The sequence below is a fragment of the Fusarium falciforme genome, chromosome 10 (assembly GCF_026873545.1).
Source record: "Fusarium falciforme chromosome 10, complete sequence".
Classification (NCBI taxonomy): Eukaryota; Fungi; Ascomycota; class Sordariomycetes; order Hypocreales; family Nectriaceae; genus Fusarium; species Fusarium falciforme.
Genome location: NC_070553.1, coordinates 1,680,390 through 1,702,601, shown reverse-complemented (window position 1 = coordinate 1,702,601; position 22,212 = coordinate 1,680,390). Strand labels below are relative to the sequence as shown.

General features: G+C 51.0%; 10 protein-coding genes across 10 annotated transcripts; 5 read left to right on the top strand and 5 right to left on the bottom strand.

Moving 5' to 3' along the window:
• Nucleotides 1-75: 75 nt before the first annotated feature.
• Nucleotides 76-486, bottom strand: NCS54_01245200 (Hypothetical protein; the record flags this gene model as incomplete). The annotated part of the gene is made up of 1 exon (XM_053157685.1): nt 76-486. The coding sequence occupies one exon, from the start codon at nt 484-486 to the stop codon at nt 76-78; it is 411 nt and encodes a 136-aa protein (XP_053013660.1).
• A 1,933-nt stretch (nt 487-2,419) lies between these two features.
• Nucleotides 2,420-2,967, bottom strand: NCS54_01245100 (Hypothetical protein; the record flags this gene model as incomplete). Its single annotated transcript, XM_053157684.1, has 3 exons — nt 2,420-2,662; nt 2,709-2,849; nt 2,899-2,967. 3 exons carry the CDS (start codon nt 2,965-2,967, stop codon nt 2,420-2,422), a joined length of 453 nt encoding a protein of 150 aa, XP_053013659.1.
• A 1,142-nt stretch (nt 2,968-4,109) lies between these two features.
• NCS54_01245000 (Hypothetical protein) lies at nt 4,110-4,704 on the top strand (the record flags this gene model as incomplete). The annotated part of the gene is made up of 2 exons (XM_053157683.1): nt 4,110-4,236; nt 4,310-4,704. The coding sequence occupies 2 exons, from the start codon at nt 4,110-4,112 to the stop codon at nt 4,702-4,704; spliced, it is 522 nt and encodes a 173-aa protein (XP_053013658.1).
• Nucleotides 4,705-4,728: 24 nt separating this feature from the next.
• NCS54_01244900 (Hypothetical protein) lies at nt 4,729-5,313 on the top strand (the record flags this gene model as incomplete). The annotated part of the gene is made up of 1 exon (XM_053157682.1): nt 4,729-5,313. One exon carries the CDS (start codon nt 4,729-4,731, stop codon nt 5,311-5,313), a length of 585 nt encoding a protein of 194 aa, XP_053013657.1.
• A 1,142-nt stretch (nt 5,314-6,455) lies between these two features.
• NCS54_01244800 (BTB domain-containing protein) lies at nt 6,456-7,007 on the bottom strand (the record flags this gene model as incomplete). Its single annotated transcript, XM_053157681.1, has 1 exon — nt 6,456-7,007. One exon carries the CDS (start codon nt 7,005-7,007, stop codon nt 6,456-6,458), a length of 552 nt encoding a protein of 183 aa, XP_053013656.1.
• A 1,369-nt stretch (nt 7,008-8,376) lies between these two features.
• NCS54_01244700 (Hypothetical protein) lies at nt 8,377-10,076 on the top strand (the record flags this gene model as incomplete). The annotated part of the gene is made up of 6 exons (XM_053157680.1): nt 8,377-8,503; nt 8,554-8,617; nt 8,688-8,862; nt 8,916-8,988; nt 9,041-9,659; nt 9,716-10,076. The coding sequence occupies 6 exons, from the start codon at nt 8,377-8,379 to the stop codon at nt 10,074-10,076; spliced, it is 1,419 nt and encodes a 472-aa protein (XP_053013655.1).
• A 1,132-nt stretch (nt 10,077-11,208) lies between these two features.
• NCS54_01244600 (Elongator complex protein 3) lies at nt 11,209-12,927 on the top strand (the record flags this gene model as incomplete). Its single annotated transcript, XM_053157679.1, has 1 exon — nt 11,209-12,927. The coding sequence occupies one exon, from the start codon at nt 11,209-11,211 to the stop codon at nt 12,925-12,927; it is 1,719 nt and encodes a 572-aa protein (XP_053013654.1).
• A 479-nt stretch (nt 12,928-13,406) lies between these two features.
• Nucleotides 13,407-14,747, top strand: NCS54_01244500 (Hypothetical protein; the record flags this gene model as incomplete). The annotated part of the gene is made up of 1 exon (XM_053157678.1): nt 13,407-14,747. One exon carries the CDS (start codon nt 13,407-13,409, stop codon nt 14,745-14,747), a length of 1,341 nt encoding a protein of 446 aa, XP_053013653.1.
• A 563-nt stretch (nt 14,748-15,310) lies between these two features.
• NCS54_01244400 (Hypothetical protein) lies at nt 15,311-16,207 on the bottom strand (the record flags this gene model as incomplete). The annotated part of the gene is made up of 1 exon (XM_053157677.1): nt 15,311-16,207. One exon carries the CDS (start codon nt 16,205-16,207, stop codon nt 15,311-15,313), a length of 897 nt encoding a protein of 298 aa, XP_053013652.1.
• Nucleotides 16,208-18,826: 2,619 nt separating this feature from the next.
• NCS54_01244300 (CCR4-Not complex 3'-5'-exoribonuclease subunit Ccr4) lies at nt 18,827-20,982 on the bottom strand (the record flags this gene model as incomplete). The annotated part of the gene is made up of 2 exons (XM_053157676.1): nt 18,827-20,040; nt 20,091-20,982. The coding sequence occupies 2 exons, from the start codon at nt 20,980-20,982 to the stop codon at nt 18,827-18,829; spliced, it is 2,106 nt and encodes a 701-aa protein (XP_053013651.1).
• Between the last annotated feature and the right edge of the window lie 1,230 nt (nt 20,983-22,212).

Here is a 22,212-nt window from a genome sequence, read left to right as displayed (position 1 = left end):
TGGTAGAAGTAGGGGATGTTGTTATATGGTAAGAATGATGGTTAACATTATCAGATTGGAGTCTGTACTAGACCCCTAATCCTCCAAGGGAAAGTTGCGTAGCGTAGCATTAACCACATCGTCTGCACCACGGCAAAATATGAGCTTGGGCTCCATGGCAGAAGCATTTACTTGCTTCCTCTCGACAATGTAGTCAACGCAAATAGCCACAACCGACTCAAAAAGTTCGGTAAATTCAACGTGGCCGCGTGTACACCATCCAACTATAATGCCACTCCATTGCCTTTCCGCCAGTACTTTCCTCAGGTCTTCAAGATTGGCACCGTTGACATCCAGATCGAAGCCGACGTTCGAGAAGCGGGAGGTGGTCGAGGTAGGGACTTTGGCGGGGTCCCATTGTTGCTCTAGAACCTCGGTGATGCTGTGGCCGACGAGATGGCGAGCAAATGAGATGGTGAGAACTGGGATAGGAATTGAGGATGCCATGATATGAAGTAGTTTTTTGGTAGTGGTGATATTATTGAGAGTGGTTTTTAAGAGTGAAGGTGAGGTTGTAACAACCTATATGTCAAGCCAGAGATATTCAAATTGATAGTTCATGCACACTTTACTAAATTTGAAGCGTTTTCAGCCTCATCCAAATATAAACAAATAGTATCAAGCTTAGAAATCAAAACGTTATGTTCTATAAGCGAATAATTACAAATCCAAGAAACGGTGCTCAAGACACCGAGGTTTCTCAAGATGCCGAGGCTTGTGAAAGAACCCGAGGGCAATCCGAAGACCCCGATGACAAGATTAACATCCAATTCTACCATGAATTCCACCATAATTCCGCGTAAAAATATCGTCTCGTCTAAACGTGGGCTCGAAAGTCTTGCTATGCGAAGGTGTCAAAGTCAATCGATGATGAGCGTTACATCTGCTTCCCACCCACACCACACTTGGAACCACACACCCCAACAAACGAACCCGTGAATGTCTACACCTCAGTTCTCTAAGCAGCACAGGCGAGGCTGAAAACACCAGCAATAATACCGCCAACTGCAGGGATCCCACCAAGGACATCCTTCAGAGCCCCTGAAATGACTGCCGGGCAATTAAAGTCGCTCGATCCCTTGCATTCCACAGACAATCTGTAGTCCAGCTGGGCCGTGTTGCTGCCATCGTCCTTATTAAGGACAACTTGCTGGAAGTTGACACCTTTGGTAACAGGGAGGACCTGAGTCTCGCAGCTGGGCTGCCCCTGGCTGGTGCAAAGGGGGTTGTCCTCGATGCTGACTTTGATGCTGCTAACGTCGGCCGTCGCAGTGAGGGAGGTCGTAAGGACGTTTATCATGTAGTCTCGTTCATCAAGACTGTCATAATTTCCGCTTCCAGTGACAGACCAGGTGCACTCGAGCTTGTCGCCAAAGTCCTCAAACTGGACGACGAATGGGCCGTTGTTGACGGTTGTTCCGGAGTCGCAGCCAAACTGGGAGCACACTTGGCGGAGAGCATCGCCAACAATTTTGGCTCCATCGCCTGTGCTCAGTGGGATCAAGCTACTACCGACGGTGAGTTGGGCCGTCAGGTCTCGCTTGAAGATGTTGGGAATGCTCGCTGCATTTGCAGCCCCGAGAAGGATGGGTAGAATAATGGTGTGTGAGATCATGATGGATGTTTTGAGTGGATAATACTAGTCGTCAAAGAAGAGATTGGTTGTTGTGATGAGAGAATGCTGAAGTGATTGTTCCGGAAATCCCCAAGTGCCAGCCGGCCTCATTTTATATTGCCCAACAGGAATTGAAGGTGGCTATGAGAGCCCATGATTTGTATTTTCCAATTAAAAATAGCCGTTGTATTTGAGATCATCTATACGAGCAAGTTGCGGAAGATTCGTTACCCGAGGAGATGCTCAACGACGGCCAAAAGAGAGCCTAGCTCGAATTTGTCAACCAAACAGGCTTTTCCATGTGGAAGACAACTAACGACATCATTCCCTATTCTGAAGTCCAAAGCTTACTTCAGCACTAACAGACTCTGCCGCAGCGCGGTTCAACTCAGTCGCCCGTGATGCCATTGGCCCATTCCTTAGCCTCGGAATCATGAGGAGTCTTCAACTCCAAATCCCCGAGTTCACACGATAACCACATTTCCTCGGGAAACACCTTACACTCGATTTACAAATCATTAAAAAAGATCAGGTCCGTGTCAAGGAGTCGCCGATGGATCTATTTGCTCCGCCCATTAGCCTTAATCTGTCTACCATGTGCATGCTAACTTACGGACAGCAGTCACAGCCCCTAGAAGATCAACTCGTCAAGTCTACTACCATATGCGATCACTTTGGCCTAAGCTAGAAACCCCTTGAGCTGTCTTCTATCTCGCGCAGGTCAAACAAACAGACCTGCTTGCCATCCAAGTTGCAATGTCAGATCTATGACTTCCTCTCCACTTCCTTCTTCAAATCCGCATTGAAACTCTCCCAATTATCCAAGGACTTTTTACTAGAGCTGCGTGCGGGTGCCATAAGGAACGCTAAAAGGCCAGTGAAATCTTCCTTCTGTCTGAATGTCGTGCTGCCTGGAGTCTTGGAGCTTGGCTGCCATGTGAACTCGTGCTTGCCCGAAAATATGGGCCATAGATTTCCATGCCATTCAAAAGCGTCTATTGAGTTTTGCTACTGTGTATTAGTAATAGCTGCCAGGCATGGTCAAACCGCGTACCAAGAGAGTTGGGGAGAACTTCATGGTCCCTAGGTCAACTTTGAGTTTGTCCTTTGGTTGCAACTCGTCCGGTTTTTTCGATGAGTTGGCTGGCTCAACTTTCCATCCGTTCCATTCTTTATATCTTGAAAAGTCCATGAACTAGCCTACTTAGCATTGTACTGGTCAAGGAGATGGTGTTCTGGCTTACCACCGATCTGACAGTCTCAGGTGGTGCCTGGATCTCGATCTCGGCAATCATGGTCTGAGTTTGACCCATTTTGAGAGAATCTACGAGAAAGGGAAATCTGCGATGTATGAAGCCTTTGATGCTGGATTCTGAAGCTGGCCAACACGTTGATATCACACTGCCTTTATACATGGTCTCATCCCAACATGTAAGACGGTGGCTTATGCAGACGGAGCATAAATCAAGCCGAAAAAACGCCACCAAACTATCTGATTGGCTTACACACTCCATCAAGAACTGATTGTCCCGCGTCCCTGGCTCTATTCTTAACATCCTGGCTCACATGCACTGTAAGCTGAACAACACCCAGACACCTCGCTGGACGAATAGCATTTTGTTTGAGAGCCGGGTTTATCGGAAGTTGCTGACCAAAGATCCTAGTTGGGGGAGGCTAGAGCAAGTTGCTCTTAATCTGCGATAGTACTCGATCCTCTTGGCTGGGATGAGAGATGGGGAGCTGACTGCCTTAACGTTATGCCTCCACGCGTCAGTCTTAAGCCGCCTTGCACCTGTATTTCCCGCCCGATAGCGGCAATACTATCGCTTACGAGAACCTCAAGTTCAAGCTGACAGCTACACCTCCGGTATTGAAACTTGTGTCGAGGCCAAGTTTCCATCCAAGTGTGCCTTTGGCCTTGAGTCTTGACATTGGCAGCATCATGAAGCCGCGACTCCATCACCATGAGTCGGCCTGCCATCCGAGCCCTATCGCTTCTCCTCATGGTGACTCTCTCGAGCTGGCACGTTCAACCAATCACATCATATCCGGTATGGTGTAGTGGCTAACATTTCGCGCTCTCATAACCTGAGGGAATAGTACCGCGGAGCCCAGGGTTCGATTCCCTGTACCGGAGTTCCTTTTTTGCCCTTTTTGGCAAATCATCATGTTCACTCACTCACCTTGTTGACAATGGGAGAACAGAACCTATGTGCGTATGATATAGAGAATGGCTAGGATTGCATATTACTATGTAATTGTCTTTTCCATTTGGGGTCACGACCATCTCTGCAACTGGCCCCAGGCTCGTCGGCCCTGCCTTCCTCGACCGAAAAACATGGTGGACCCTAAGCCTTATGATGATCGTAAACATCGAGCTAGGTTGTTTTCACGTCATCACCTTTGTCGCACTCTCTTTTCTCCCGTCCGACAGGTTCTTCATTTAAACTGCAAAATGGGAGGCTCCAAGAGAACACTGGCCGACATACTAGACGCTGATGATATCGACGACATCCCTCTCCTTCGCATCCGCCGTCCCCGTATTGATCCTGATGCATACCCTCCTTTGACCGAGCCCTTGAGTCCGTCCCCTCTATCGCCGCTGCAGCTGTCGCGTCGCAGACTTGCAACAACGTCTCTCTAACATTGCGACAGGCCAAGATGAGATCACTGCCCGCATCAATGAGTTCAACGAACTTCGCCTTAACAGCCTACCTCTCAATCTCATGACACCCGAGTTCAAGCGCTATCTCTTCTGGCACTCAAACTACCGCCTGGAACGCGCGAAACGCGATGGTGCCGCCCTCTCTGACATCTCCATCGGCCAGGAATGTCTCCCAACATGGCCTACCCATACGTGGGATCCGCGCGAGGAGTCTCTCCACCACAACATCCAGTCCCGCCTCTTGACTCACGAAGCCTCCGGCCATGCCAGCATTCTCGTACGGCAAGACATCATCTGGAAGTCGAACAGGAAGCTCGATGAAGCAAGGGCCTTGGGTCACCAATTGGAGGACATTCGCATCAACGAGGCTCTACTGCCTGTCTAGGGGACTGCAGCACACCATGTCTCAATGACATTGTACTCTAATATTGACGATGAACGAACAAGCAGCCAGGAGTCTGAAGAGAACAGCGAAGATCCCTTCTTTTTCGGCAGCACCGATACCTCAGATGCCTTCGCCCAAAGCGGATCTTCCGTCACTACGAATGCGCTCCCATCTGATCCGCTAGGTCCTGATACTGGTTCCGGCTCCGATACTGACGTGGACACGGATTCCAATGACTCGGACGGTTTCGATGATCAAGTCTCTGTTGACAATTATCTCTCAGACGAACCTTACTATTCGGAATACGACGAGGAACTAAATGTTCTCCACGGTGCCCAGATCGCTGGTCTCTCTTCCTTTCATTCTCGCATCGATCTCGAGGTTTTTCTAGCCGAGGATGGAGATGAGGTTGAAGACTTGCCAGAAATGCAAATGGCCGTCGACAGAGATTCTTTCGAGCACTGGTTTGGGACTGATGGTGCTGTCGATGTTGAGCTCGATGGCGCTCGGCTTCGCTGCACTGGGGAGCTGTTTGATCCCGATGAGATCGCGGGTTCGTCTTCATCTGAAGACGAGGACGAAGAAATAGGTGTCTTGGTCTATGAATAAGGGGGTGGGCATGGCGGATGGATGGTGCCTACAAGTGCTTAGAAGTGAGGATGGCGTACTGAACCGTGGGCCAAGACCTTCACTTCTGTTTCTGAATTGTGTGTTATGATAGCCAGTAGCCAGCGTCTTGTCGCGTTTGGTTTCCCTTCTTATCAATTCTCAATACTACTTTTGAGATGTTGCCATGCAGTGTCCCAACCATCCCCCGAGGACTTCTTGGGCCTCGGAAGATGTCACAGAGGTCGACGCGACGTTTGTTGGCGCAAACTCTCAAGCTGCATGCACCTCGGGCTGACGGTGACGCCATTATCTCTGGAAACAGGTTAATACAACCCTGACACCGACTTAGACCTAAACACGGTGATGGATGTCTCATGAGGTCTACATGACGTTTTCTGTCGTAAGCCATGAGTTTCCCGAAGATGGGTGTCTGCTCTTTCCAGACAATAGGAGGATGGCAATCTTGTATGACTATGAAATATGCAAAGCAAAATTCATCGCGGGAGCAGCAGATGTAGAGTCAAAGAACTGTATGCTTCAAGATGTTCATTATGAAAAGCTGACACATGCCGTGTACTAAAGCGCCAGCCCACCATCTATAATCATGACCCAAAACCAAAATCGTGCAATTCAATCCTATGTCATAACGTCAAGATCAAGTTTGTCAAGGGATATACCGTTGACATCAGCTACAATGCCAGACACGGTCTCAGGCATCGCCCACAACACTTTGTACAAAGGACAATCCAACCCAGCACTACATCGATGCTCACGATCCTCGCTTACCCTCTTGATCCGATCTTCCAGAGTTGATACCGTATGGATCTTGAAGGGTTGTACCGACGGCCAGAGTTTGTGTGTTTCCAGACAACGAAAGTAAGCGGCGATGCGCGTTTCGGTCGTGCATAGTGAATCAATAACATCACTTGAACATCTTCGACAACGATCATCTCTCACATCACGGGAAGGAAGCCGTCCGCATTTCATGCAGAGCTTCTGGTCGGTGGTGTAGCTCTTCTCGTAGCTTCCTAATGTGCGCTCGTTCCACTGGATGGCGAGGTGAATTTGATCCAACACTCTCGAAATCTCACCAGCCAGGGCATCTGGACGTTTTTTTTTTTAGTTTTTATACGCAATTCGACTCAGGAAGAGGACAAACCTTTTATCTCAAACGGCAAGATGGCAGTCATCTCGTGCTTGGACCACTCAGAGTCAAAATCCAAATTCAGATGCGGCACGGCTCCTTTTGACACAGTCGAGATGGATTCAGTCGATCGGAAAAAGTACGCCGCCGTGAGAAGGAGTCCAATATCCTTGGGATCAGACTCGCTTTCGATTCCGGACAACCAGGTGGAAATCCAAGGTCGCAGGGCAACGTTGCAGCTGTACTTGTCGCTTTGTCTCGCCACCGCAGCCAACAGAGCAGGCTTGAGACTAGAGAACTTCTCGCTGTACTTGAAGTGAAGAATAGAGAGGATAATCTCCATAGCCTCAGGGTCGTCTTCCTGGAGTGTAATCTCGGGACACTCTCCCTGTCGAACAGCGGCGCCTTCTTTAAAGTTGGATCCAAAGAGTGATTCAAAATACGGTGAGGCAACGCGCAGAATTGTGGATGAGACGAGACATTTTATGGACGGTTTTGTCCGATGGTGGACCACGAGGATGGCATCGCCGTTTGGATATAGTTGTAGCATTGTGGTGGGTTCGTGGGTTTCTTTGCTGCGTAGACTGGGTATCTCGACAAACTGACCATCCATTGCAGCAAAAAGGTTTTCAAGAAATAATGATTACGGAGAGAAAAGAGTCAGTAACAAGGAAATCCCCACAAGGAAACAACACCAGCACACCCTTATGTAGCCAGAACCTCGGCTTACTTCGTCTCCATCCCACACCAACACGCTGGGGTCCCAGGCCGATAATTGGCGGCGAGAATTTTCCAACAAAGAGTCATGTTTCTAAAGGAGCGGTCAACTGACGCCGCCCATGACTCGGCCGTTCGGAAACGGGCGCAAGGTCAGTGCTCTCGACTGTCACGTCTGTGTCGTGTGTGGCTCCAGACGAGGCGTGAAGGTTTCCGGCCAAGGTGGAGGCTCTGCAGCTGAGTGGCAGGGCGGACCAAAGGGTCCAGTTTGTTCTGTTTTATTTTTAATGGCTCGTCCTGCTTGATGCAGAAGCTTGTTTTGATGGTTTTTGAAACGTTGGTTCCGGGGTGTTGGGATATGGTCACCTGGGTTAAGGAAAAAACGAGACACGAGGATAGACATATTAGCCTACTCTGCCCTAAATATGGCAAATAAAATATGATAAAAATTGATAAGAATCTTCTAGATTATTGTACTATAATATAATATTTCTATGAATTAATTTATGATATTTGTGAGGAGTTGGGTAACCCTCTTGATACTCTGCTTACTTCTCTACTCGCGCGATGGTCTATCACGCGGGCTAGAGGTGATGGGCGATATGGGGTTATAGTGCACGTCAGAGCGGTCTGTTGCGAATATTTTTGGGAATTATATGCGCTAACTAGTTTGATCAGATAATCAATCATGATATCAGATATCGCAGAGCCTCTCTCCTATATCGGCCATCGTTCAACTCCAAGACGTTGCCCGTTCCCCGTTGCTGTCAATGATGCAATGAACTAGTGGGAAAACCAAGGCGACTCTTCGGATATCTCAGTCTCTCTTATCCTCTTTGTAGATCTATGTCTATTTCTATCTATCGTGATAGTGAAGCGATGACGTGATGGCACCAATACTACGCACCCTGGAACAGACCCACGGCTTTCATCTCTATCAGGATATAGAAAGAGCCCAACGTGCTACAAAACCCTGCTTCTTCTAAAGATGCACATCGGGCCGAGATGAAAACTCCACTGGAAACGCTGATGCAATTTCTATCTTGAAGATGCGAGAATGGGGGTTGATAAGAATGCCATGCTCGTGGACGAGGGTAAAGACTTTGATATAAAACGGGATACTGCTCTGCGGGTACCTGGACCAGAGACTGAAGAGTATTATCAATAACATCCTCTTGTCTTTTGTTCGCGAAAAATTCAAAATGGCTGAGCCGCTGGTTGTTGGCCTTTACCAAAAGGCGCACGACATTTTTCGTGGCACCTACGTCCAGGCCGTACTATTGGGCCTGATCAGTTTTACTCAGCCCGGCATATGGAATGCCTTGAACAGTGAGACATCGTCGTCACCCAATGTTGTATATATACTGAGTTTCCTTTAGGTCTTGGAGCTGGCGGGCAAGCTGAACCATATGTCGTCAACGCCGCCAATGTCATTACTTTTGTGTAAGTCACCCGTCCTGCAGCCCCATTGAATGCTAGACCCGTGAAATTTATCTAACAAGTAGACAAATAGGGTCATGTTTGTTCTGTCCCCTCTGGCTAGTATTGCCGGCAACATCATCGGTCTGCACTGGGTCGTCGTGTTTGGCACCATTGGCTACGTGCCGTACTCAGCTGCACTATACGTCAACTCCACGAACGGAACGCAATGGTTTCTCATCTTTGGAGCTGTGACGTGCGGTCTCTCGGTAATGATATCCGTTGTCGTAAATTTCCATTCGCTTTATCTGACCAAGCACAGGCTACCGCGCTGTGGACTGGCGAAGCGGCCATGGCAGTCGGATACCCTGAGATTCGAAGACGAGGCATCTGCAGTAAGTCTCAATACTACTCGATACTTTCAGTCGCTCTAACATTACTTATTAGTCGGAATATGGCTCGCACTTGGAAAACTTGGTTCCATCATCGCCTCAGCCATCCAGCTCGCCCTCAACAAGGACAGCTCTTCCAAGGGCGCCATCTCCACCAAAACGTACCTCGTCCTCATCGCAATCCAATGTCTAGGTCTCCCTCTTGCCCTCCTTCTTGCACCAGCACACAAACTCGTCCGCTCAGATGGAAAGAAGCCGACATTTGGCTCGACGAACCGTTCGTTCAAGGCCCAGGTCCGGGGCTATCTTGCCCAGTTCCGTCGTCGTGAAGTTCTACTCTTGATACCGGCTTTTATCACGGCTCAGTGGGGAGTCACATACCAAGGCAACTACCTCGCCGCCTACTTCACAGTGAGAGCGCGCACATTAGCAGGCTTTCTCGTTGCCATTGTCGGCGCCATTGTCAATGTTATTGCTGGCTGGTGGCTGGACACAAAGCACCTAAAGAGGTCAACCCAGGCCCGGAGCATGTGGTATTTCCTCCTAGCTCTGTTCACTCTTGTCTGGATTTGGAACCTTGTCATTCAAACTCGATGGGCCAGGGAGAGTCCAGGAGACATTGACTGGAGCAGTCGCAACTTCAGGGTGGGCGTTGCGATCTTCATTCTCTACAGGTGAGTAGGCCCGATTAAAATCTTCCCTGAACCTGGCCTGTAACTAACTACAATAGAATTGCATACGAAACCGTCGGCCTGTGGCTGTACTGGGGTCTTGGCACATTCGACACGGACCTCGATGCCATCACCCTCTCCATGGCGGTCTTGCGAGGCGGTGAATCACTTGGCTCGGCGTTGGCGTACGCGGTTGGCTCGGTTCGGAGCGCATCACTCATGACCAATCTAATTGTCGCCACTGTCGTGTTTTACGCCGCTGTTCCTTTTACAACTTGGGCGGCCCACTTGATCAAGGATCGCGATGTGGTGGAAGAAGGTGAAATCAGCAGCGAGAACGAGGGGAGCACTTCCAGCTCACAGGGCACGGAGGATCAGACTGTTGGACGTGTGACTACAAGGTTGAGTCTCAAGAATTGAGCTCATAGTTGTCTCATCCGTGGGGGAGTTACTCAAGTATCGACGGAGTGTTGGTCTTATTGAGGGCTGGTTCTATCTAGCCTTTCTCTTGAGCTTCTCTTTCTACTCTAGGCCTTTGATGCCGCATCTCAATTACAATCATGGCCCATTTCGTACCCAGAACCCCTGAGCAGTTATTGCTGATGTCAACTAATAAAGGGCACTACGTTTGTTGTTGTCTTGATATGAGTGGTCGAGAGCAATCTTTTCCGCAAGAACGCCAGCCAGAATGAAGTAGTATTTCTGTCCGAAGTTCTCGTGGCTGACCGGTGAATTGACAGCAGACTCTAGCATGGCTGGTTAGGTTGGTGATGCTTTCGCAATGTGACGCCTGTGCAGCCTCATCACTTGAGCAACAGTGAGAAAGCGGTAGGAAACGGTTGAAGACATGGTGTGTGTGAGGCAATATTCAAGGTTAGAGGTCTAGTAGATTGGTATCTCTAGGATCAACGGGCTTCTCATTGAATCTTTGTGACAGGCGAGACATTTCAAGAATTGAGCGCGGCCAATCGTAACACGGAAAGACTAGGGCTCAGGCGGCAACTGGGGGTTGAACGAAAAGCGATATTGTAGTAGATTTAAACCCATGTGTTGAGCAAGAAAACGGATACCTCATGGAAAGCGACTCGAATGCACCCACGTCTGGATCCTGACGCTGTAATAGTGTATGAGCTCCCTGTTTAGACTTGTAAATATACACTTCATTCTACTAGAACTCATTTGTCTAAGTATAGAGTACTAAGATAAGTTTTCATCTTTCTAAACTTGCGTCAATTCGCAATCAACTCGGTATGGTTGCAAAAGAACGCAACTCATAACCTACCCGAGAGTTGACACTGAAGGGTGCACGTGACTTCATTGCAATTCCGTGGCTCCGCATTGGGCGGGGAAAAAACAGCCCCACCAAGATTTTTGTGAAGCTTCGATTTTTGGAGGGGCAAAGTCAATATCCAGGATCGAGACGACTTGACACCCCGGCCTGACTCATCGCAAGAGCCTCGACAGGACTATACAACTTCTCGATACTCTCTAAAGGGCCTCTTGGACCTCACAGACCGACGAAAAGCACAATCTCAGTACCCAAGCCCTCACCATGGCGACCGCCACCATGACCGCCGTCGCGGTCCACACCAAGAAGAAGCCCGACCTGGCACCAGAGAGCGAGCGCTTCCTACGATGTTGCGCCGACGTCGCCAACGCCCTCATCGAAGATCATGAAGCCTCCAAGGCCGGTCGCACCACCCGCGACATCAACCTCAACTCGCTGCGCAACAAGCTCGCCAAGAAGCACAAGCTCATGAACATTCCGCCCTTGACCGCCATCATCGCCTCTATTCCCGAGCATTACAAGAAGTATATTCTGCCGAAGCTCATCGCAAAGCCCATTCGGACGTCGTCTGGAATTGCGGTCGTTGCTGTCATGTGCAAACCGCATCGATGCCCTCACATCGCTTATACCGGCAACATCTGTGTCTACTGCCCTGGTGGACCGGACTCCGATTTCGAATACAGTACACAGTCATATACTGGATATGAGCCGACTTCAATGCGAGCCATTCGTGCGCGATACGACCCCTTCGAGCAGGCGCGAGGACGAGTCGATCAGCTCAAGTCTCTTGGTCACTCTGTTGACAAGGTCGAATATATCATTATGGGAGGCACCTTCATGTCGCTACCCGAGTCATACCGAAATGAATTTATTGCACAGCTTCACAATGCGCTAAGCGGATACCAAACAACCAATGTGGACGAAGCTGTGGAGGCTGGCGAGATGAGCAACATCAAGTGTGTCGGTATTACAATTGAGACACGACCCGACTATTGTCTACAGCCTCACCTTTCCGATATGTTGCGATACGGCTGCACTAGATTGGAGGTTGGAGTTCAGTCGCTTTACGAAGATGTGGCACGAGACACAAACCGAGGACACACAGTGGCTGCTGTCGCAGAGACATTCTGCCTTGCCAAGGATGCTGGATACAAGGTCGTCAGTCACATGATGCCCGACCTGCCCAACGTGGGCATGGAACGAGACATTGACCAATTCCGAGAGTATTTCGAGAACCCTGCCTTCAGAACGGATGGTCTCAAGATCTACCCGACCCTTGTCATCCGAGGCACAGGCCTTTATGAGCTGTGGCGGACGGGGCGCTACCAGAACTACACACCAAATGGCCTGATCGATCTGGTGGCTAGGATCTTGGCTCTGATCCCACCCTGGACGCGCATCTACCGAGTGCAGCGAGATATCCCCATGCCCCTGGTCACCTCTGGAGTCGAGAACGGTAACTTGCGTGAGTTGGCTTTGGCTCGAATGAAGGACTTTGGAACGACTTGCCGAGATGTGCGGACGAGAGAGGTCGGTGTTAACGAGATCAAGAACAAGATTCGACCCAATCAGATTGAACTTGTTCGAAGAGACTATGTCGCCAACGGTGGCTGGGAGACCTTCCTTGCCTACGAGGACCCCAAGCAGGATATCCTCGTTGCTCTTCTACGGTTGCGAAAGTGCACAGAAAAGTACACTTACAGAGAAGAGCTCATCGGCCAGCCTACCAGCATGGTGCGAGAGCTTCACGTCTACGGCACAGCGGTCCCCGTCCACGCCCGTGACCCCCGCAAGTTCCAGCACCAGGGCTTCGGTACTCTACTGATGGAAGAAGCCGAGAGGATCGCACGGGAGGAGCACGGCAGCGACAAGATCAGCGTCATCTCTGGCGTCGGCGTGAGGAGTTATTACAAGAAGCTTGGGTTCTGGCTGGACGGGCCTTATATGAGCAAGTGGCTGGACGGACGGGAGGGTCCTCAGTGAAGAGAATTGGACTTGGGATGGGATTCATAAATACCTCGGGGCGGGGAAAAGCATGGGTTTATAGAATAGGCGCAATTGGGGATTGGTATCATGAGACATGGTCAATGAGAGTCATTTATTTGATGTTCAGTGGTGTTTTTCAGTGGTGCTGTGTCGTGAAGATTGTACACTTTTGCAAGATTTGACATGGGCATTCCACACTGTTGCCTTGCACATCCCCCTTGTCAGCTCTACATGAACACGTGGCTTGCATCTCTTGACTCTCTCCTCAGCATCAAGTGACCATTTAGTGAGCGCGTGAGTGCCGAATGACGCCTCAGATCTAAGGATCTCGAGCCTCAAGATCAGTAAACCCGATTGGCCAATCTCGCTTAGTCATGCTTCCAACGTCGCCGCGTCCCGGGTTACCTCTCAGCGGCCTCTACTTCTTCACCTCTGAATCCCTGAACTCCCGGCCGTCATGAAAGCCGCCCAACGCCATGAACATCGGCCGCCGCCATGACGTCCCGGACTCCCTAACCGGCGTCCTCCCCGTCATACCCCCCGAGGCCCTCCCGGACCGCGACCCCCGCAGCAACGCTGCCACTGCCGCCTCGGCAGCCGGTGTGCGTGCCCTGAGCGCCCAGGTCGTCGCCTTTTACTTTCGCGCTCCCGCAAAGGCGTTTTTCCGCACCAGGGTGGATTATCTCGCTTATGCGAGGACTATTCACCATGCGAGGACGCAGTTGCTCATGAAGGCTGTTATGAGCGATGCTAGTGCTTCGCCGCTTACTGTGTTTTTGAGGAGGAGTTGGTTGCTGTTGAGAAGTACGACGCCGGGGGTGTTGACTTCGGCTATTAGTCAACAAGGATGGGGGATTATACCCCATCAGATTTTACCGCCTCTTATTGCGAATGTTGGTGTTGGTGCAGTGTTATACACGAGTTACCTGCAAATCCTAGGACGCCTACACGAGGAGAGCGGCCAGGCGAGAAAGAGGGTTTACCCACCACCGCAACCAGTGCACACCTTCACAGCAGGCCTACTCGCAGGTGGCTTACAGAGTGTTGTCGCAGCTCCGCTGGACGCCCTCCAGGCAAGATACGACCACCGTGATATGATGCCCAACGACGGTAGCGGCAAGCCTCGGAGTATGTGGACGTTTGGCTCTGAGAAGCTGCGCGAGATTGGTCTGAGGGGAATCTTTGCCGGATGGGGACTTTCACTCGCAAAGGACAGCCTGGGAAGCGCCATCTTCTTCAGCATATTTGAGTACGTCAAGGCGCAGGGATATTATCGCTTCGTAACCTGGTACTACGGCGGTCTTGCCGAGGACATTGTCGACGTGCTAGCAATGAAGCGACCGACTCATCAACACCGAAATGAGGGCATCACGCTTATCCGACCTCACTATACCATTGAGCCAATGTTTCTCCTCATGGCCGGCATCAGCGCCTCCTTCTCCCAACAAGTCCTCCTCCACCCCCTGACACACTTCCAAGTCAAGCACTGGGACCACCTGGAAGACCTCGACGCAAAAGCTGCCAAACTCCGCGCCTCAGCAGTGGCAAACCCCGACAAACCCCGTCGGCGCTGGAGGATGCTCCGAGCCTACTACCACGCGTACCAAGAGTCCCTGGCGGTCTGCACGGCCGAGGCGAGGAGCGAAGGTCTGAGCCTGACAAAATGGCTGTACCGCGGATTCTGGTGGAATGCCATCCGGCAGGTGCCGAGCACGAGCGCGGGATTGATCATCTTTGAGCTGATTCGGCGCAAGTATGGGTTTGGACAGGAGGAGGTGAGGATCACCAAGGATGGGTACGATATTCTTCTCCACTGAGCGCGCGGTATTGGCGTTGCGATTTTGATGGTAGACTTTTCTCCTCTTTGTTGTAGAGCGATGGATAATCGCATAGAAATGGTACATGATTTGAGAGCTTGTTCCTTGTGTCCAGTGATGTTCTGGTCTGAGGAGGTGTCAAGTGACAAAGGAGCGACAGTGTTGATGGCCCCCCTTATCACCAAGCACGTCTTTAGCTACCTAGTCAACACCACATCACATATCACGTAGAGATGATGCATTCGGCAAAAAACACAACGCAATCCCGTTCCCCTCGGGGTCCTCAACTGTAAACCTACAACTCCGTACGATAATCATACAAATGCTAACAAACAAGAAGAGAAGGAAAAGAAAAGAAAAAGCAAGAGAAGAAATAGAAACAGAAACAGAAGAAGAAAGGAAGAATGAAGAAGAGAAAAGAAGAATGAAAATGAAAACAAAGCTCGCACATCCTGCTGTCAGTCCTGCCCTTGATCCCTCAACGTTGTTACATGAATGCAGGTTAGTCATCTCACTGATCATCCCCTTCGGTGTCGACCGTACAACCCAACACATGCCCTCTCTCAACATCTCAGAGGTGGAAGGGCGGCGGGATATCTCTGGAACCATCCCTCGGAGAAGTTGTCATTGTCTCGATCTATCTGGTGTAGAAAAGTTATGACTTGTCGTCTGTTACGAGTCATCTGTGCGAGAAAGCACGGGTCATAGTAATCCCCGCCCTGCTGGGGGAGACAAAGCGCGTACGCTTGCACTCCGAGTTCATAGTTGTTCATCCATTGGAGCTCCCCAAGGAGTCGAGCCTCTTGCAGCTCGTTGAGGTTGAGCCTGCTGCAGATGGAGGCTCCTCGAGTCCGAAGCACAGCCCAATGAAATTCGTTGATTGGGCTCCAGCTGTCCTTCCACTGTCGAAGGAGTGGCCTGGATTCGGAAAGATCGACAGTATCTCGGCGGTGAAGGCCCAGAAGGTGAAAGGATCGTTGAGCCCTCTCTTCCTCCCAGTTCATGCGCAAGGCATGATGAAAGAGTGCTGGACCAATAAGTTCTCCCTCCAAGTCTTTCGGTTGTTCCCCAGGGGGGTTATTCTCCATATTCCTCATCAGAATTCGTCGGACGATTCCGGTTACGCATCGCCTCGGGTAGATGAGAGGCTCGGCCAATCCGTCTTCTCCCACGGGGTGGGCAACCTGGGTACTGGCCTCCTCCCAGAGGTGGTCCATATGGGCCCAGAAGGTCTCGGGATCTGGTACGCAGCAATAGGCTGTAGCCAGTTGCCGGACCTTGTCGGCGAGCTCGAGGAACTCGCGGAACTTGTTCCAGTTGCCAAATGTGTCGGTGAAATAATGGAGAATGTTCCAAGCATTGGTTAACTTGAACCTACTAGGTAGCAGGCATCCCGCAAAGGAATCACCAAATGGGCGTCGCGTCTGGAAGGGAATTCTAAGCAAATTGAAGGTGGTCATTGCGATATCCATCAGTTCCAGCGGAATATATTCCTCAAGAAGTGTCGCAAAGGTACCATGGTTTCCCTCTTCCCAGTCGGCTTTAGCCCTCTCCACCTTCTCCGCGATCAACGCGGATCTGGGGCCTGTTCACACGGTTTGCGTCGATCAGATTGATATCTTCTCCATCTACTGCCGCAGGATTGACAGAGGCTGTTAAAGAAGCCATCTTCTCTGCGTTGAGTGATGGAAAATGTAAATAGTGCTGAGGGGACGTCAATGCCTCTCCGGCTCGAAAGATTTCGTAAAAGTCTGATGCACTGGTAGGCTTAGTGGTTAGTATTGAGGTCCGAGTATCATAAGGAAATAAGTATTTACCAAGTGGTATGAAGCTGTAATAACTCTGGGAAGAATCCAGGTCGCTATTGAGAGAATGGAAGGAAAAGGTGGTATCGCTGGGGAGACGTGGTTGAACCTTCCTGGTCTCAAAGGGTTGACTCGTGGGATAAGAGGAAATGAATTCCGTCCGCGATCTTCTTAGAGATGAATGAAAGGCACCTTAAAGAGGAAAAAGCGCTCCGTAGAAAGAGGACGGAAGGGAAAAGGGGGCGAGGCGAAGGTGGAAGATGGGAAGCGAGGTTGAGCGAGGGCCTGCGTATCCAAGAAGGACCATGTCAGAAGTGATGAAGAGAAGAGAGAGAAGCTCCAGGAGGGGGCACGGGGTATTTATACCTTCCAAAGCCAACAGTGAGCCGATTCTACAACGAACGAAGGTGTCGATGAATGAAGGTAACGAACCGACGGGATGAGCTTTTGCTGTGGTGCGAAGAAACCGAAGCTTTCGCGATGCTGGTTTGTGTGGAAAAGAAGAAGAGTAGAAGTGACCTCTGTTCTCATTTTTAGGCGACGGGGGAACCGTGTGGACCTACTGGCGTTTGAATCAGTGCCAAAAGAGGCAGATAAACTGCTATTGTTCACCTGCAAACGCTTATTGTTCTGCCGGCATGAATAAACTTAGGAGTGGGTGCATCTGAATGACCGCATTCACGTCTGTTCACGCACGTGGACAATGACGCCAAACGAACACTGGCACCTTTGACCTGACACTGCAAGTATGATCTATGGACGAGGTACTGCGCCGTTGGGCATGGGTGACAGCTGCGCAGGACCTGGTGATGCTTTAGAAGTGCCTCAGGAGGTCAGTCTTTGGGGGGAAACTCTTGGCATGTTGAGATGCGCCTGATATCTCTAATAAGCATATTAACCTGCTTGACACTTCTTAAAGTATCTTTAAATCGGGAACCCTGAGCCGAAACTCCCCGAAGGACTATTTCACATAGCTCCGAGGGAATTCCTGGCGAACTTGTGTTATTGGAAATGACACCCACAGAAGAAGATCACAAATGCCCTTGGGCCAGCTCAGACGAAGAACTCGAGACTGGCTCTTGTGAGTCCAGTCATATCAGGTGAGGAGCTTCGTGGTAGCGCTGTTCAGACTGCCGAGGACGTCGCAACTGGGCTCGGGCAGGTAACCCCTTCACAACTCACTTCCAGCCATCGACACATCCACGATAATAAGCACGGTCTAGACGACAACGAACAACCTCTCGAGGCGCTCGCAGATAATGGCAATATGCAGGGATCTCCCGTTAAGTCATAGCACCTGGTTTCGGCGGCCCCCCTTTGATCCTGAGATGGCTGCGTGTACGGGGATGTTCTGCAGATGGCGTAACAGGCTCGATGACAACAAGGCAGAGGATAGAAACCTCCCATCAGAGATTGAATTCCGTTATTTCAGTTAGTCTGGTACCTTTACCGAGCATCATGAAGCTCATAACTAATCCACCTGAACGAGGCAGTCAGGGGAAGCACCCGATTCCATCACCAAGATCGTCCACGACAGCATCTCGCCTCTTCAACTAAAAACTCAAACGTCAGCGACCCTTAGCCCAGAGATAAAGGTATCAAAAGAGAAACACTTCCAGAGTTCGTGCTCGAGACTTGGGATAGAGCTTGAGGAAGTGAGGCAGGAGGCGGGCCTCATGTCGCAAGCTTTGGTGATGACTTCATTAGTTCTGAACCAAACACCCACCTCATCTTTGGGTATAAGCTAGCGCAAGTATCATGTGACTTGATAGGAGACCTTAAGGGACACCAGACTATCTGCCTGCTTCAAGACCACGATGAGACTCACCGGAGACTTCGCCTTATACAAGGGTCCCAGGACTGCGACGCCAACACCGCTCGCACCCATCAACACATAGCCAAACAAATTGCCAAATATCCTAGAGATAGCCATAAGTCAGGGCCCTAACACCAGTTCAATCACAGCGAAGTGGTGACAAGAAAACCAGTTTGAAGTCGCAAAAGAGCATGATGAATCAATTCCTACAGTTCCTCCCAACTCGCTTCCCCCAAACCGCTTCCTCTATCTCCGCTGCATATACATTCCATCGGATACATCGCCATGCATCAATACCCGTCCCGTCCACCGCCCCAAGAACCGTGCAAGATCCTTAAAACTCCGTGTGTCGTTTCGCAAAACCAAAAACACTACATCCAGATGGTATGGGCGTCAACTGTCCGGACAGTCCGAGCAATTTGGCCTTGGCGAGCTTTTGGGCACTACCGGCTCGGCTACTAGCCTCGTGGTCCGCTGGAGCCGCCTCCAAAATCGGGTTCTCGGTCCGGCAGGTGCTTCTTCTCCTTGCGCCCCTTGATCACAAACTCGGACATGATCTGGATGTGATCCGCCGGGAAGTGCCAGTTGGGGAACGCGGGCACTCGCTTAAGATATTCGGGGTCGGGGGGTCCAAGAAGGTCCACCACCTCGAGTGTGTTGGTCGAGTACCAGATATAGTCAATCACGTCAGCAAAGCCTGGCGTGTAGTTCGTGAACGGCATCTCATCAGCCGTGTGCTTGGTGTGGGCGTAGGCGTCTCGGAGGCTGAAGGGATGCTCGATACCGTCTCGTGTGAAGCTACCGTACTGGAAGTTGCTCAACTCGAGATGATCCGGGGGTACTCGACCCATGGACATCAACTCGTACACCGAAGAGTCTTCAGTCGAGTTGAAGTCACCACAAACCAAAAGAGGGATCTCTGTGTTGGTCCGGTACTCTTGGCTGGGGCCCGGTTCGATTTGGGGCGTGGGAACCTCATCGTCCGACGTTGGCAGGACAATCATCTTCTTGTCCTTCACCGCTGGCCACCTAGCATACTTCTCGGCGAGCTTGGTAACGTGCTCCATCAGGATACCCGTCTGGATAACCTTGACATCGGCCAAAGCAGAGTCCCAGGTGAGATGAACGTTGACCAAGATGATGCGCGCTCCCGTCAGTCGTGACTCAAAGAAGCAGATGACGGCAATGTTGTCCTTTGGCATCACACGGTTGAAGACATCGTGCTGGTTCTTCATGTCGGGTCGGTTGATAGCAATAGTAGCAAACTCGATCAACTGCTTATCCAGCAGGATAAACTTGCTCTGCTTGTAAAAGACGGCACATCCATCCACTGACTGAGCGTCCTTTTCCGACATGGTCTTTGCTCGGGACTTGGGCCAGTGAACGCCCTTGTAGTCCATTTGCGCCAGGTCGGGGCTGAGGTCCTCTTTGAAGGCATCCGTGGAGACCTCCTGAAGAGCAAGAAAGTCGGCGTCGCGGATTCGAAGCTCCTCCAAGATACAGTCCTTGCGATACTCCCAGTTGAGGGCACCCGTGGGGGTGTAGCCGTATGTCTGTGGAGTCGCATACTTGTCGCAGAGAATGTTCCATGAGAAAACCTTGATCTTTTCCAAGTTGGGTGACACATCTTCCTGAATGACGATGGGCTTGCGTGGTGCAGGAGCCAGGGGAACTGGTTTGCGTTCAGCATAAACTCTATTGTCATGATACGTATCAACTTACTCGGAGCGCCTTCTCTCAGTGCATTGACCAGGCTCTTTGTTCCCTTCTCCATAATCTCCTGCTTCACGTCATGCTCCAGGGGGTTTCCTTCGATGCCCAGCATCTCAAGAAGGTGGAGCGATCCCAGTTCAAAAGGCAATGTCTGGATATTGTTGTTGAATAGCAGCAGCTGCTTCAGGTAGGTGCACATTCCGACTTCAGGGGGGATCTCTGAAATCTGGTTGAAGGAGGCGTCAAGATGGCGTAACTGGCGTAGCTCTCCAATGGCGTTGGGAAGTCGAGTGAGCTTGTTTGAAGCAATGTATAGCTCGTTCAGGAACTGATACCTGAACAGCTCCGGTGCCAAGTTTCGCAGACCCTGGCCGCTCATGTCCATATTATGCCAATCCTGGCGCCGGGTCTCCTTCTCCACGGGCGCGGGACGCCGTCGGTCAACACTATCGTTCTCGCTATCCGCCTGGGCGCGCACGGTGGTGGGCGGAGGGCCGCCAATGCCTCTGTTTTCCGACGCCTTGAGCCTAGCATAGTAGTGCGGTTGTTGTTGATCGGTCATGGCAGCATGTGCTCGCTCAGCCTCCTTGTGCATCCTCAATTGCTCCTGCCACATCTCGTTCGGGGGTGCTTGTCCTCGCGTTGTCGCCGAATGCCCATTCTGGAGAGCGCTCGCATTGAAAGGACTCGAGTTTGAGAGTACGCCCGAGGCGAAGCTCGAGTGGTGGCTCAATCCATTGGCGTTGGGCATGCCATGGTCATGCTGAAGCCCCTGGTGGTGTTGGGTCTGAGAAGGGTGTTGATGTTGGGAGTGTTGGAAGTTGTACAGTAGGTTGGGCATGCCTCGCCCGGCGCCATTGATCCGGGCATGTTGACCTTGCCCGGAGTGTTGGGTAAACATCCCGGCAGGGGTATTTCAGTCTGATGGTGGGTTATAGATTTGGGGGTGGTTTTGGTAACTGCGCCGGCGAGCAGCACGGCAGCAGGTGGCGCTTTTCGGCAGTCTTTATCGATGGTGGGGGGTGTATCAAGCGACTAGACCAGCTCATCGGCCGTCGAGTGAACGCGATGGGTTGGGTTGGTGCAATTCGCGATCGTAGTGGCGCGGGGGACTCGACAGGTGTGGAGTGACTCGACACCTCACCCAAGATTCAAAAGGAGAGATGGCAATAGTAGCTCGCGTTTGCGCATGGGCCCGTCGGGTCAGCCGCTCTGCGTGTGCAGTTTCGTGGTGAAGAATTCCGGCTCGAATGTCGATTCGTCGCAGGTCAAGAGCTCATCGAAAGGTCGTGTCGCAGCGGTTTCCGGGGAAGGCTGGGGTGTTTTGGTGTTTATCCGGCGGTTTAGAATAAGCCACAGCCTTTGGAGCGACGGTGCTTTCGGAGGCAAGAGGAGGATCGCAAGGAGTATGCGAGAGTCAAGAAATGCAGCTACAAAGACATGTCAGTCAAAGCTTGAGGCAAGGTCATCATGGGAGGGGATCCAAGCTTTTGCGACACGTGGAGGTGTCCTCAGCTCATGCAGGGACCACACACAGAAAAGAGCGAACGCAGCAATGCGAAATATTCACTGAAAGGTCAACTGATACTTGGACAGAAGAGTAGTGGGCGATATCAAGAGAGCATCGGGTCGTGACTGTGATGCTGGTGGCACTGCGACGAGGGACGAGTGCCGGAGCGAGCGATATGGAATCACGTGCAACTGCTCCGCATCTCGATGGCTCGTGCGGCTGAGAGGTCACGTGCAGCAGCCTTATTGAGTCTTGAAGGGCGAGCTCAGTAGGGCAACAACAACCACAACTCGCCTAGCACTGACAGAAAACACAGAAACATGAATAGAAATTGCTTCACCTTGGAGAATCGCAAGTTTTGGACTTTTTTCTCGCATTCAAAAGATGGTTACGCACCGTGATCCGAGTTTGCATTCATCGAATTCACACAACTCTTCTGCCCGGCCTGCAGTTACAACAACCAACTCCGTACAAGCATTGCGGGTGCGGGACTGACTAGGATTCTCGCAGCATCTCAAGCGTCTATCTCGATGGCATCGACAGGGACAGAAACAGCGCACAGGCCTCGTCACTTCCACAGCATTCCATGAAAACGGTATGGAAGCATGGGTTCGAAACCTC